Source organism: Procambarus clarkii, chromosome 37 (genome assembly GCF_040958095.1).
Source record: "Procambarus clarkii isolate CNS0578487 chromosome 37, FALCON_Pclarkii_2.0, whole genome shotgun sequence".
Classification (NCBI taxonomy): Eukaryota; Metazoa; Arthropoda; class Malacostraca; order Decapoda; family Cambaridae; genus Procambarus; species Procambarus clarkii.
This window is the reverse complement of record NC_091186.1, coordinates 25,916,206-25,929,328: the sequence shown is the minus strand read 5'-3', so window position 1 is coordinate 25,929,328 and position 13,123 is coordinate 25,916,206. Positions and strand designations below refer to the sequence as shown.

The following is a 13,123-nucleotide window of genomic DNA, read 5'->3' as shown; positions in this document are numbered from 1 at the left end:
TTATTGTGACTCATCGCCTGCATCAGACGTTATCTTAGATTATTACATAAACAATTTCATCTATCCTTCACACCTTATCGTTACAATGTCAGCTAGTTACAGAGAATGGGACGCGTGCTGGTGATCCTGGTGGTGGTGAGATGGCAGTCCAAGAGAGGAAGAGAATGTGTCGCCTGGTGTTAAGTCTCACGCTGACGAGGATGTCTCGACATTCCGACACGGTGGGAGGAGAGTGTGGGGGCAGGCCGCCCCTGTCACCTTGTCGTACCTGGTGTATATGTACCTTCGTACTCGCTCCTGGTGACCGTCTGAACTCACTCTGTCTTCCTAAATTCCATTCCTGTCATCCTTCAACACCAAGCTTGACTGCATTCGATCCATCCCTTGACGGGGTATTCTTGCCTTCTGTTCTATCATTACTTCTTTCAATTCCCCTTCACTTCATTTTTTTATTTTCTGTTTATTTACCCCTGTCTTCGATACGTGTCATTCAGTTTCATATGTCTCTGTCTGTCTGTCTCTCTCTCTCTCTCTCTCTCTCTCTCTCTCTCTCTCTCTCTCTCTCTCTCTCTCTCTCTCTCTCTCTCTCTCTCTCTCTCTCTCACACACACACACACACACACACACACACACACACACACACACACACACGAGCTAGGACAGAGAGCGAGGTTGGGTGGTGTGGTTACCCAGCACAGTACTGATGCTATCGGCACCTGATGGTGTAGCCTGGACGGTCCCTGCACCACACACACCATTGCTTCCTGGCTCCCAGAGGGACCACCACCTTATAGCGACCGGCTGGCAGTGTGTGTGGCCTTAAAGTGTAGCTGGGACACCGTGTCAGCAAGGCGGACAGCCCGACTGAAATCATAACTCGATTTATATTTCCCATTTCCGAACATTTTATTCCCCCACAAAAATGGAATATATGGTGAGATAGGAGATGGGAGAAGACAAAATGTATGTGTCAAGGTATAACTATATGTATTGATGTATATATAAGTGTACATATGTAGGTGTTGTGTACATGCGTGTGAATATACACAGTTAAATGATAACGTGATGTATCTATAGGGAAATGTGTGGGTTAACTCACGGCTGTCCTCTATATCTCTCTCTCTCTCTCTCTCTCTCTCTCTCTCTCTCTCTCTCTCTCTCTCTCTCTCTCTCTCTCTCTCTCTCTATATATATATATATATATATATATATATATATATATATATATATATATATATATATATATATATACACTTTATATAAGGGGGTACCACCTTTCGTGCAAGTGTAGGGACCCATATATATATATATATATATATATATATATATATATATATATATATATATATATATATATATATACACACATTTTAATGTCTAATTTGTTGAGTAAATACAAAATATATAAACATGTATAAACACACACACACACATAATATATGTGTGGATGAATATGTTTATATTTATTTACACAAGAAAATAGACATTGAAATGACATTTTAACTCCTGAATATACAACCCACGCACGCACGGACACACATAGACACTATAGGAACACATTGACCCATGTAATGTGTCTATGTATCCTCAGGTATCGGACGACGACCAAGAACTAGAGTTGTCGTCCACGACTGTCCAAGGTCGAACTGGGGTGACCTTGTAGAGCAGCGTGAGTGGGTCCATCGACCCACAACCCATATCTGTGTACTAACAGTCTTCTCCCTCTCCCTCCCTCCCAGACCTGAAGCGAGCGCTCCGGATGGAGTCTCCTGCTCCGAGGCTCAATGAGTCCAACCTCAAAAAGCTGTCGAGAGGACTCAGGTAAGAGTCTTAACCGACTGTTCTTGGATATGACTTAAGGAACGGCTATTACATGCTCTTGGTGGGGTGATTTGGTGCTTGTGTGGAAGGGGAGAGGCCTCGGGGCATCAGTATACACATCACTGGGATGTGGGAAGGGGGGAGGGGATTAAGGAAGGAAGGTGAGAGGGAGAGAGGAAGTGGGAGAGACGGAAGGCGAAAGATAGAGAGAGGAGGGAGAGGAAGAGAGTTAGACATATAGGCAGACAGATAAGTCTGGGGACTGCTAGGCAGTCACAGCTTCGTGTCATCCTTCGCAGATGATGCAAAAATCAGCATGAAACTTTCTTCTATAGAAGATACTGAAAGATTGCATGGCCTATATTAATAAAGTCTTCGATTAGGCAACTGAAAATAACATGATGTTTAACGGAGACAAGTTCCAAGTTATGACCAACTTGGTCCAACAGGCTGTTCCAGGAACAGCCTGTTGGACCAAGTTATCACAAGTCGAACCTGGCCTCAGGCCGGGCTCGGGGAGTAGAAGAACTCTCAGAACCTTCTCCAGGTATGTTCCAGGTATGCAGGGAAGGAGGAAGAGAAAGAGAGGGAGGTAGAAGGAGGAAGAGAAGTAGTCTGCCTCCCTTCCTCTCTATACCGCTCTCCTCTGTTAATAATTAATAACAATTTTCGAGACTTTTTACCCCGGTCTTAATTTCCTTCTTGTCATCTCCTGTTGTTCCAAACTTTTTTCCTGTCGCTCCTCATTTCCTTTATTTCGTCTGCCTTGGTTCCTTTGTTTTATTGTTCGTGGCTCCTTATTCTCACGAACTTGACAGTTCCATGACAGGGCAACCAAGATCACATACGACAAAGAAGGGGAACGACATGTCAAGTTTCCGCCAGGAAGCCTTCGACACACAACCCCACAGCTGACGAGCCCACAAGATGGGGGAACAGGCAGGAGAAACATGGAAAGAAGTTTTACCTCTGCAACAGAAGCCAAGGACAGAGTCACAATGAGGGGAGAGACCTCAGAGGGGAGAGCCCTCAGAGGGGAGAGACCTCAGAGGGGAGAGACCTCAGAGGGGAGAGCCCTCAGAGGGGAGAGACCTCAGAGGGGAGAGCCCTCAGAGGGGAGAGACCTCTAGCCTGGCCCTTCAAGTGGCTCCCAGAATTCGATTCTAGCAAGTGCAAAGTAATGATGCTGAATGGAGACCAGACAAAAGGTGTCACAGTGGGCCAGGAAATCCTCCTGGAATCCGGCGGAGAAAAAAGACTTTTGGGGGTTGACATTATAGCGCGCCTGCTACCGGAAGATCACTTCCAAAACGTATCTTCACATATTGACCAGACCACACACTAAAAGTTGAAGGGACGACGACGTTTCGGTCCGTCCTGGACCATTCTCAAGTCGATTGTCGACTTGAGAATGAAGAACTCGAAGCGAAATCGACTTGAGAATGGTCCAGGACGGACCGAAACGTCGTCGTCCCTTCAACTTTTAGTGTGTGGTCTGGTCAACATACTTCAGCCACGTTATTGTGACTCCTCGCCTGCGTATCTTCACATACATATGGAAAGTTGCCCAGTATAAGACAAGCTTCATGAAACTGAACAAAGAGTCGTTCATGAATCTTGTGTACCATCAGGATACCTGATCAACCAGGCTGTGACACATACGTCAGGCTGCGAAGCAGCCGCGTCCAACAGCCTGGTTGACCAGTCTAGCAACGAGGATCCCTGGTCGATGACCGGGCCGCGGGGTCGCTGAGCCCCGGAATCACCTCAAGGTAACCTCAAGGTAACCATTTATGTCAGACCAGTTCTGGAATATGCAGCACCAGCTGGGAGTCTTTATCTCGTTAAACACGAAACGAAGAGAATTTAGAGGCATGCCACCAGACTAGTCCCAGAGCTGAGAGGTAAGAGCTACGAGGACAGACTACATGTTTTAAACTGTAGCTTAACTGTAGTCGATACAGTTCTCTTTCACCCATAATGTGTCTGTAACCCCTTCCACGACCGTACACGGTATCGTGTACTCTATAATTGACTAAACTAATAGAACTATCTGGAAGAGAAAAGAAACATGACAGACATGATCACCACATACAAAATACTCAGGGAATTGACAGAGCAGACAACAGGCTATCATTATTAGTACACGAACACGTGGACACAGATGGAAACTAAGGCACCTAAATGAAGCCACAGGGCACATTTGTGTCTGTGACTTGGCTGGCATGCTCTATAAGAACTAAAGAAACGGAGGAAGACTCTATATACAGCATTATATGAAGATATGACCGACCTAAATTGTCTCTGGAACCTATTCAAGGTTGTGTAAGGGTCGTGAGGACGAGACCAAGAGCCGTAGCTCATCCCCTGACACACACACACACACACACACACACACACACACACACACACACACACACACACACACACACACACACACACACACACACACACACACACACACACACACACCATACACAGCTTCAAGTGTAGATATGATAGAGCCCAGTAGGCTCAGGAACCTGTACACCAGTTGATTGACGGTTGAGAGGCGGGACCAAAGAGCCAGACCTCTATCCCCGCAAGCACAATTAGGTAAGTACGTACACACACACACACACACACACACACACACACACACACACACACACACACACACACACACACACACACACACAATTGACTTTCTAAAGGATGAACAGGGCCCCAAGACACATGCTAAAAAGTGATCACTTCCTCAGGCGTCCTGGGAGAAGCAAGGAGGGAGGGAGAGGGAGCCAGGGGTGGCGGGAGTGGGTTAGGAAGATGGATAATGAGACGGTTAGGGCGATGGAGATGGATAGTGGAGAGGTGGAATGTGGAGCAGAGAGGAGAGGCAGCAGGGACGAAGAGGCAAGAGGAAGGAAGAGAAGGAGCGAGAGGCTTATACACATGTAGCCCTCTTCCAGGGACCTTATAGCCTGGAGCTACCACCAACCACCACCACCACCAGCCTCTACCACCACCACAACCACCACTACCACCCCAGCAACACCCTTCATCACACCTGTGGTTCAACACACCTGGACCACAAGCGTTTAGAAGACCAGACAAACATTAGTGCGTGTCTTATGGCCAAAAGCAATGAGCGGGAAAGACTGTTTTCTAAAGATACTTCAACAAAAGACACGTGACAAAAGACCCACAACTAGCCATCGTCTCGCGGGACTAGTTAAGGTCTAAGTAGCCTCTTAACGGCCTAACTAGCCTCTTAACGGTCTAACTAGCCTCTTAACGGTCTAACTAGCCTCTTAACGGTCTAACTAGCCTCTTAACGGTCTAACTAGCCTCTTAACGGCCTTACTAGCCTCTTAAAGGGTCCTATGGTAAGGTAATTATGAGGAAGCGTTGAGTCAGTAGGATAATTTAGTACCTGCAAGGGATATGAGGACAAGGAGCTGGGATATGAGGACAGGGAGCTGAGATATGAGGACAAGGAGCTGGGATATGAGGACAAGGAGCTGAGATATGAGGACAAGGAGCTGGGATATGAGGACAAGCAGCTGGGATATGAGGACAAGGAGCTGGAATATGAGGACAAGGAGCTGGGATATGAGGACAAGGAACTGGTATAGGAAGACCGTGAGTAGGAACGGTGCCCAACCACTTTCACCATGTGGGGATCGAACACCAATCCTCCAGGAAGCCAGGCCTTTGTTCTTCTGACCAGTCTAAGTGACTGGAACCGTCTCCAAGGGCAAAAAATCCTGCACAAGGAATAGCAAACTGATCTCCAAGGCAATACAGTACTTCTTGTGAAAAAAGAAAACGTAGAAGATACTGGAAGATAAGGGAAAGAGTAGCACAAGTGCTCAGGCAGTCAGTCGTATCTTGCATGGCCGGCGTTCGATTCCCGAGGGTAACAAATACCTGACACCAACCATTCATCACAGAATCTCCAAACCAACATGTCTTCCCCCTCTCCCCTTCCTTACCATCTCCAGCAACCATTCCCATTCCCTAGCACCAGTCACCCCCAATTCCCCATCACCATCTACCCCCTCCCCCTCCTCCTCCTCCCCCATCACCATCTACCCCCACCTCCTCCTCCCCCATCACCATCTACCCCCACCTCCTCCTCCCCCATCACCATCTACCTCCCTCCCCCATCACCATCTACCCCCCTCCCCCTCCTCCTCCTCCCCCATCACCATCTACCCCCACCTCCTCCTCCATCACCATCTACCCCTCTCCCCCTCCTCCTCCTCCTCCCCCATCACCATCTACCCCCAACTCCTCCTCCTCCTCCCCCATCTACCCCCACCTCCTCCTCCTCCCCATCACCATCTACCCCCCTCCCCCACCTCCTCCTCCCCATCACCATCTACCCCCCTCCCCCTCCTCCTCCTCCCCCATCACCATCTACCCCCCTCCCCCTCCTCCTCCTCCCCCATCACCATCTACCCCCACCTCCTCCTCCTCCTCCTCCCCATCACCATCTACCCCCACCTCCTCCTCCTCCCCCATCACCATCTACCCCCACCTCCTCCTCCTCCCCCATCACCATCTACCCCCACCTCCTCCTCCCCCATCACCATCTACCCCCACCTCCTCCTCCTCCTCCCCCATCACCATCTACCCCCACCTCCTCCTCCTCCTCCCCCATCACCATCTACCCCCACCTCCTCCTCCCCCATCATCATCTACCCCCACCTCCTCCTCCACCCCCATCACCATCTACCCCCACCTCCTCCTCCCCCCATCACCATCTACCCCCACCTCCTCCTCCTCCTCCCCCATCACCATCTACCCCACCTCCTCCTCCCCATCACCATCTACCCCCACCTCCTCCTCCTCCCCCATCACCATCTACCCCCACCTCCTCCTCCCCCCATCACCATCTACCCCCACCTCCTCCTCCCCCATCACCATCTACCCCCCCTTCCTCCTCTTCCACCCCCATCACCACCAGCCACTCCCCCTTCCCACCCTCACTATACCTCCACGACCTAAAGGTACTGCATGCAGTGACCATCCCACAAAAACTCGACACCAACACCCTCTGTTGACCCCTGCTGCCCCATTCCTGCACTTTCCTCTTATTCCCCTTCCACATCCCCCCTCTTCCACATCCCCCTCTTCCTTCCTCTCTCTCGCCCCTTCCTCCTACATCCCTCCCTCTTTCTTTCGTATGATCAACACAGTTGTATTCTCCCTTTTCCACAGTGTCAGCAATGACCATTCCCCCTCCCTTTTTTCTGTCCCATTAGCTTCTGTTTTTTTTACTCTCTCATTCCTCTTTCCTTATGATCCTTTCCTTATCCTGCTCTAAGGATCAGGATCCTTAGATCAGGATCCTCAGACTGCGAGCAGCGGCGTCTAACAGCCTGGTTGACCAATCAGGAGGGCTGGTCAGAGACCGGGCCGCTAGGTTATTGAACCTAGCAACCACTAGTTCACGGGTTATAAGCTGGAGGTCTGTGTACCGCTGGTATTATGTAGCGTGAGTACCAGGGCCTCTTGGTACTCACACTTGGTACTAGTGTGAGTTGAATTAAATACAAAATCCTTATCATATATTCACAAGATGTTTATAGTTATACATATTCCAAAACTGTTAAACATTTCCAAATAATTACGTATTTATAATTTATTTCAAATTTCAAATAGATTACTAAATGCAAGAAAAGGATTATATTAAATCTTATCAATTAGCATTAGGATTATAGGTTAATTATTGTATAATTGAAATAGTCTCAGCGCCCCAATTTACACGATGCTAATTGGAATAATTTTAACATATTTTTGTTTACAGAGTTCGAACATAAGGAGGGAATTTAGTCGTAAAATAGCGAGAGTTCGTACTATCACCTCAAAAGTCCTAGGCCAGGTAATTTGGTCTGCCGGAAAGAATTAAACAGCCTACCTTGCCCTAATGGATCTAATCCACCTTTCCCCTGAAGTTTACTTTAGTTCATTTATTATGCACCCCATACCCATCCTGTGGGCGGAAGTGGAAAGGTTCACAGAGGCACATAATGGGCTCAGGGACTGAACCCCAAAATTCATTTTGGGGTTCAGAATCAAAGTTCATCAAAATTCTCTCCTGAAAGATTTTCCATGCTCTATGGCTTGCAGGAAAGAAAACATTGATTATGACTTTGGACTATCTAATGCAGTTATTAGAAACATACAAATTAAAGAAATTAATTCAGATTTAGAAGAACTAAGAAATGCACAGAGACCTGAAAGCTGCAGTATTAAAAGTTATGACAAGTTCTGTAATAATAGGTATTTGTATGGTCAGCACAGTAACCGGACCAGGCAATGTGATGTAGTAATTGCGGTAATTCGCCTTGGCTATAGACACATCTGGCAGGTTAGTGAGGCTGAGCCACTACCAGAATATTCAGATTGTAAACTCTGTGATAAACCTTTAATGCATTCACTAGAACACTATATTGATGAATGTGAAACCGTAAAGGACTTTAGACCTCCTGGCCTATTGTACCGCCAACTGTGTAACTATTTTATTGACTCAGGTGTTCTGGACGACATCCTAACAATTTACCCAAAATTTGCTTGTCCATTTTAAAGAATGAAGAACAATTTCTACTTATATTCTAAGCTGCATCACTTATGAACCCATCCCTGCCCTTGTGTGGCAGTGCACAGTAGAAAGTTGTTTTCACATATCCACACATTAAAACATTGATTGTAACCGTGATATATATGTGCTTCAGCCTACAGTTTAGACCTATTGTCTTATGTATGACCCTCTGTCCTGCGTGACAGTGAATACTAGCATTAACCTCAATTTAATAAGACTATCAAAATTCTCAGATTAGGCAAAATTGTAATTAATTTTGTCAATAAAGATGTTAAGAATAATAACTCTAGTCCGGAGCGTCGAGCAGTCCGGTGCGTCTGTGGTTTAAGATCCAGCTACTGGGAACAAAAAGGTCTAAGTAGCACGGGCTATGGTGAGCCCGTAGGGGACTTACCAGGCACAGGAGCGGGGCTGTAACTTATCCGGTGCATCGGCGTCGACAAGCCCGTATAACACGGAACAGCTAGCTAGACCAGTACCGAGAAAGACCCCTGTATCTCCTCTTCTTTCATTCCACCCTCTCTCTCCTCCCCAGCTCCGTCTCTTCTCAGCCCTCCCGCACCCTCTGGGGTCAAAGGTCAGCGTAGGGGAGGGGTGGGGGAGGGGGATCGAGAAGGGGGAGAAAGGAATTAAACTTAAGAGTCGTGGGGTTGAGAGAAGGTGCGTATGTGTGTGTACTTTGTTTCTCTGCGTGTGCATGTGTGTGCGTTCGTGGGGTTGAGGGAGGGTGCGTGTGTATGCGTGTGTGTGCATACTCTGTTTCTCTGCGTGCGTTCGAGTGCGCGTTCTCGTACAGCAAGTAAAAACAGAGAAAGAGACAGACAGACATTCAGGTGTGATAAAATACCAAAAATGTATTAATAAACTATTGTACATTCAAGATTCAGTACACACAAAATGTCAATATTTTATTGATATAAAAGTCATAATAATGACGTAATCGCTGTAATTATATATATTGAATAGTCTAGATTTAAATATATTCGGAGCCGGTCGGCCGAGCGGACAGCACGCTGGTCTTGTGATCCTGTGGTCCTGGGTTCGATCCCAGGCGCCGGCGAGAAACAATGGGCAGAGTTTCTTTCACCCTATGCTCTGTTACCTAGCAGTAAAATAGGTACCTGGGTGTTAGTCAGCTGTCACGGGCTGCTTCCTGGGGGTGGAGGCCTGGTCGAGGACCGGGCCGCGGGGACACTAAAGCCCCGAAATCATCTCAAGATAACCTCAAGATAACCTCAAGAATGATGCGTAGTTATACAAAGCATTATAGTTGTGGCTGGAGTGAACAGGTGTTAATTATAGAAAACAAAATTTGCAATTTGGAACAAGAGCATCAAAACTTATCTTGACAAAAAGATGTATTATCTCCAATTATAAAACTGAGTAAGAGAAATTTGAAGGTTACCTCGTACAAACTAATCTACCCAGCAGAAACAAAGTAAACTATACACAAGAAACACGCAAATAGTGTGTATGTGTTTGTGCGTATGTTCAAGTACAATATATATATGCATTCATACACAGGCGCTTTCATATGTACATGAAGATATATACATATCTACATATACATGAAGGCGATGAGTCACAATAACGTGGCAAAAGTATGTTGACCAGACCACACACTAGAATGTGAAGGGACGACGACGACGTTTCGGTCCGTCCTGGACCATTCTCAAGTCGATTGTGAGAATGGTCCAGGACGGACCGAAACGTCGTCGTCCCTTCACATTCTAGTGTGTGGTCTGGTCAACATACATATACATGAAGATATATACATGTGTGTTTGTACGTATGTTTAAGTACAATATATATATGCATTCATGCACAGGCGCTTTCATATATACATGAAGAATTAGAATGCGCCATGTAGTGAAAAGATGGAGGTAAACTCTACATACAGCTTAGACTCGTGAGCCATACACAACTTTAAATCCATCCCCAGCATGGAACCCTTACATGAAAAAAGACAAAGAGAAGCTATAAAATGACCAAAATTATACAACGAGACTGACTCCGGAAGTGAAGGGATCGAATTATGAGGAAAAACTGTGAGCACTGGACCTTACCACACTGGAGAAAAGGTGAGATAGGGGGGGGGACATGATAACAACATATAAGATGCTTGGACAGCGTTTTCTTCCGCCTGATGCCTGTGTTCAATCTAGTAGCAAATAGGTACCTGGGAGTTAGGCAGCTGTTGTGGGGGTTGCATCCTGGGGGGAGGGGGGGGGGGTCAGTCCAGGAGGACCGCGTTAAGCTCCTGGGCACCGAACACGGGAATTTCATTATTTACTTCTTTCAACACACCACAGAATATGGAAGCTGAAAGTCGCTTTTGGAATCTGTGCCTCAGCTTATGTTCTCTGGTCTGTACTGTTTGTTTCTGGTCTTATATCATCTACCCTGTCTACCTCTCCGGTTTAGTATAATCTACCCTAGTCTACCTCCTCCAGTTTCGTCATCTACCCTGCCTACCTCCTCCAGTTTTGTCTAATTTACCCTGTCTACCTCCTCCAGTTTCGTTTAATCTACCCTGTCTACCTCCTCCAGTCTCATCTAATCTACCCTTGTCTACCTCCTCCGGTCTCGTCTAATCTACTTAGTTCCCCTCTGGTCGTGCCTAATCAACCCTGCCAACCTCTGCAACGTCAACTTTGCTTGAACAGAAGATAGAGGAAGAGAAGGGAGAGAAGAGAGAGAGAGAGAGAGAGAGAGAGAGAGAGAGAGAGAGAGAGAGAGAGAGAGAGAGAGAGAGTTGGAGGACTCTTAGATGTGTTGCCCTCCTTGATAAAACGCAGCCTTAAGCAGCACTTCTCATATATCAGATCTTCACTCGTCACTTGCAGCCTCCATCCCTCTCTCCCCTTACCCCTCCCTTCCTTCCCCCTTCCTTCCCCCTCCTCTCTCCGTCCCTTCCCCCGACATCTATTATTGCAGACACTGGTTAGTCTAAATTCAGACAATCACTCTATACTCTCCTTTGTACCTTGATGTGATACAGGATATTCTCACCACACACACACACACACACACACACACACACACACACACACACACTGTGTGCGTGTGTCTGTGTGTGTAGTCAGCCTCCACCACATCACCTAGGCAGTGATGTGGTGGAGGCTGACTCCATACACAGTTTCAAGTGTAGATATAATAGAGCCCAGTAGGCTCAGGAACCTGTACACCAGTTGATTGACAGTTGAGAGGTGGGACCAAAGAGCCAGAGCTCAACCCCCGGAATCACAATTACGTAAGTACAGTGTCAGAGTAGTTAACAAATGGAATGCATTAGGCAGTGATGTGGTGGAGGCTGACTCCATACACAGTTTCAAGTGTAGATATGATAGAGCCCAATAGGCTCAGGAACCTGTACAAATTTCTTAAGTCCATCTACTTGCTTGTGTGTGTGTGAAAGTCTCTCAAGTGCATCTCTCACACTGCTACGTACCACATTACCCTCTTCCTCACCTACACACAAGCCTTGTACGTTCATCTACTCGCTCGTGCACTACGCTACCTCTACTACATCTACTCACCACCATCTACCACCGGTATAAGTGTAATTCAAAGACCCGCCTCGTTTTTTTACGTACGCATTTAAAAACACAAAGACCCAAAAAACACTGAATGCCAAACAGCCCAGAGGGTGATTAATTGTTTTCTCAGTCAATAAGGGTGAATACCCTCTCCAGACGAACCGGTTCCATTCTGTGATTAATAGATTTTTTTATAAAAAAATGTGTTGTCAATTATTTAACATTTTTTGTACAGTTTAGAAAATAATTTGGAATGGGTAAAAATATGGCAACAGTGAAATGGATGTTGAGAGTTCCTTGGATGTGTCGATCATGGCTTGGTGTGTCGATCATGGGTTGGTGTGTCGACCATGGGTTGGTGTGTCGACCATGGGTTGGTGTGTCGACCATGGCTTGGTGTGTCGACCATGGCTTGGTGTGTCGATCATGGCTTGGTGTGTCGATCATGGCTTGGTGTGTCGATCATGGCTTGGTGTGTCGACCATGGCTTGGTGTGTCGACCATGGCTTGGTGTGTCGACCATGGCTTGGTGTGTCGACCATGGCTTGGTGTGTCGACCATGGCTTGGTGTGTCGATCATGGCTTGGTGTGTCGATCATGGCTTGGTGTGTCGACAATGGCTTGGTGTGTCGATCATGGGTTGGTGTGTCGACCATGGGTTGGTGTGTCGATCAGGGGTTGGTGTGTCGATCATGGATTGGTGTGTCGACCATGGCATGAAATCTGCACTTTGTGAAGCATATAGAACCAAAATTGAAAAAAGAGTGCAATTTGCAACAAGATCAGTATCAGACCTAAGAGGGTTGAGCTATGAGGATAGGTTAAGGGAACTAGATCTCAAAACCCTACAGGACAGAAGGGATATAATCCCAACATACACGATACCGAGGGAAATATACAAGTTGGAGGACAGCCTCGTTAGGCCGAGAGAACATACATGAAAACTGGAAACGTAATTAAGTTGAACAGATGTAAGGAAATGCTCTTACCCTGAACGAACAAGTGAATGTACTAACGGAAGAAGTAGTAGAAGCCAGTCCCATCCTGAGCTAGAGCTCATTTCCACTTATAGGTAAGTTCTGATAGGTAACTTCCTGAGCAGCAGCACCGGAGCACCACCACCACTACCACCACCACCACCACAAGCACCACCAGCACCACCACAACCACCACC

The 13,123-nt window shown here is 46.8% G+C and overlaps 1 protein-coding gene across 2 annotated transcripts in view; it reads left to right on the top strand.

Annotated features, from left to right (window-relative positions):
* sprt (PDZ domain-containing protein sprite) overlaps window positions 1-13,123 on the top strand; it is a 148,071-nt gene that overhangs the window by 52,324 nt on the left and 82,624 nt on the right. For both annotated transcript variants that reach the window (XM_045754666.2, XM_045754665.2), the window contains exon 2: window positions 1,740-1,821. In XM_045754666.2, the coding sequence (XP_045610622.2) occupies window positions 1,740-1,821 (82 nt within the window). The remainder of the gene's footprint in view (window positions 1-1,739; window positions 1,822-13,123) is intronic.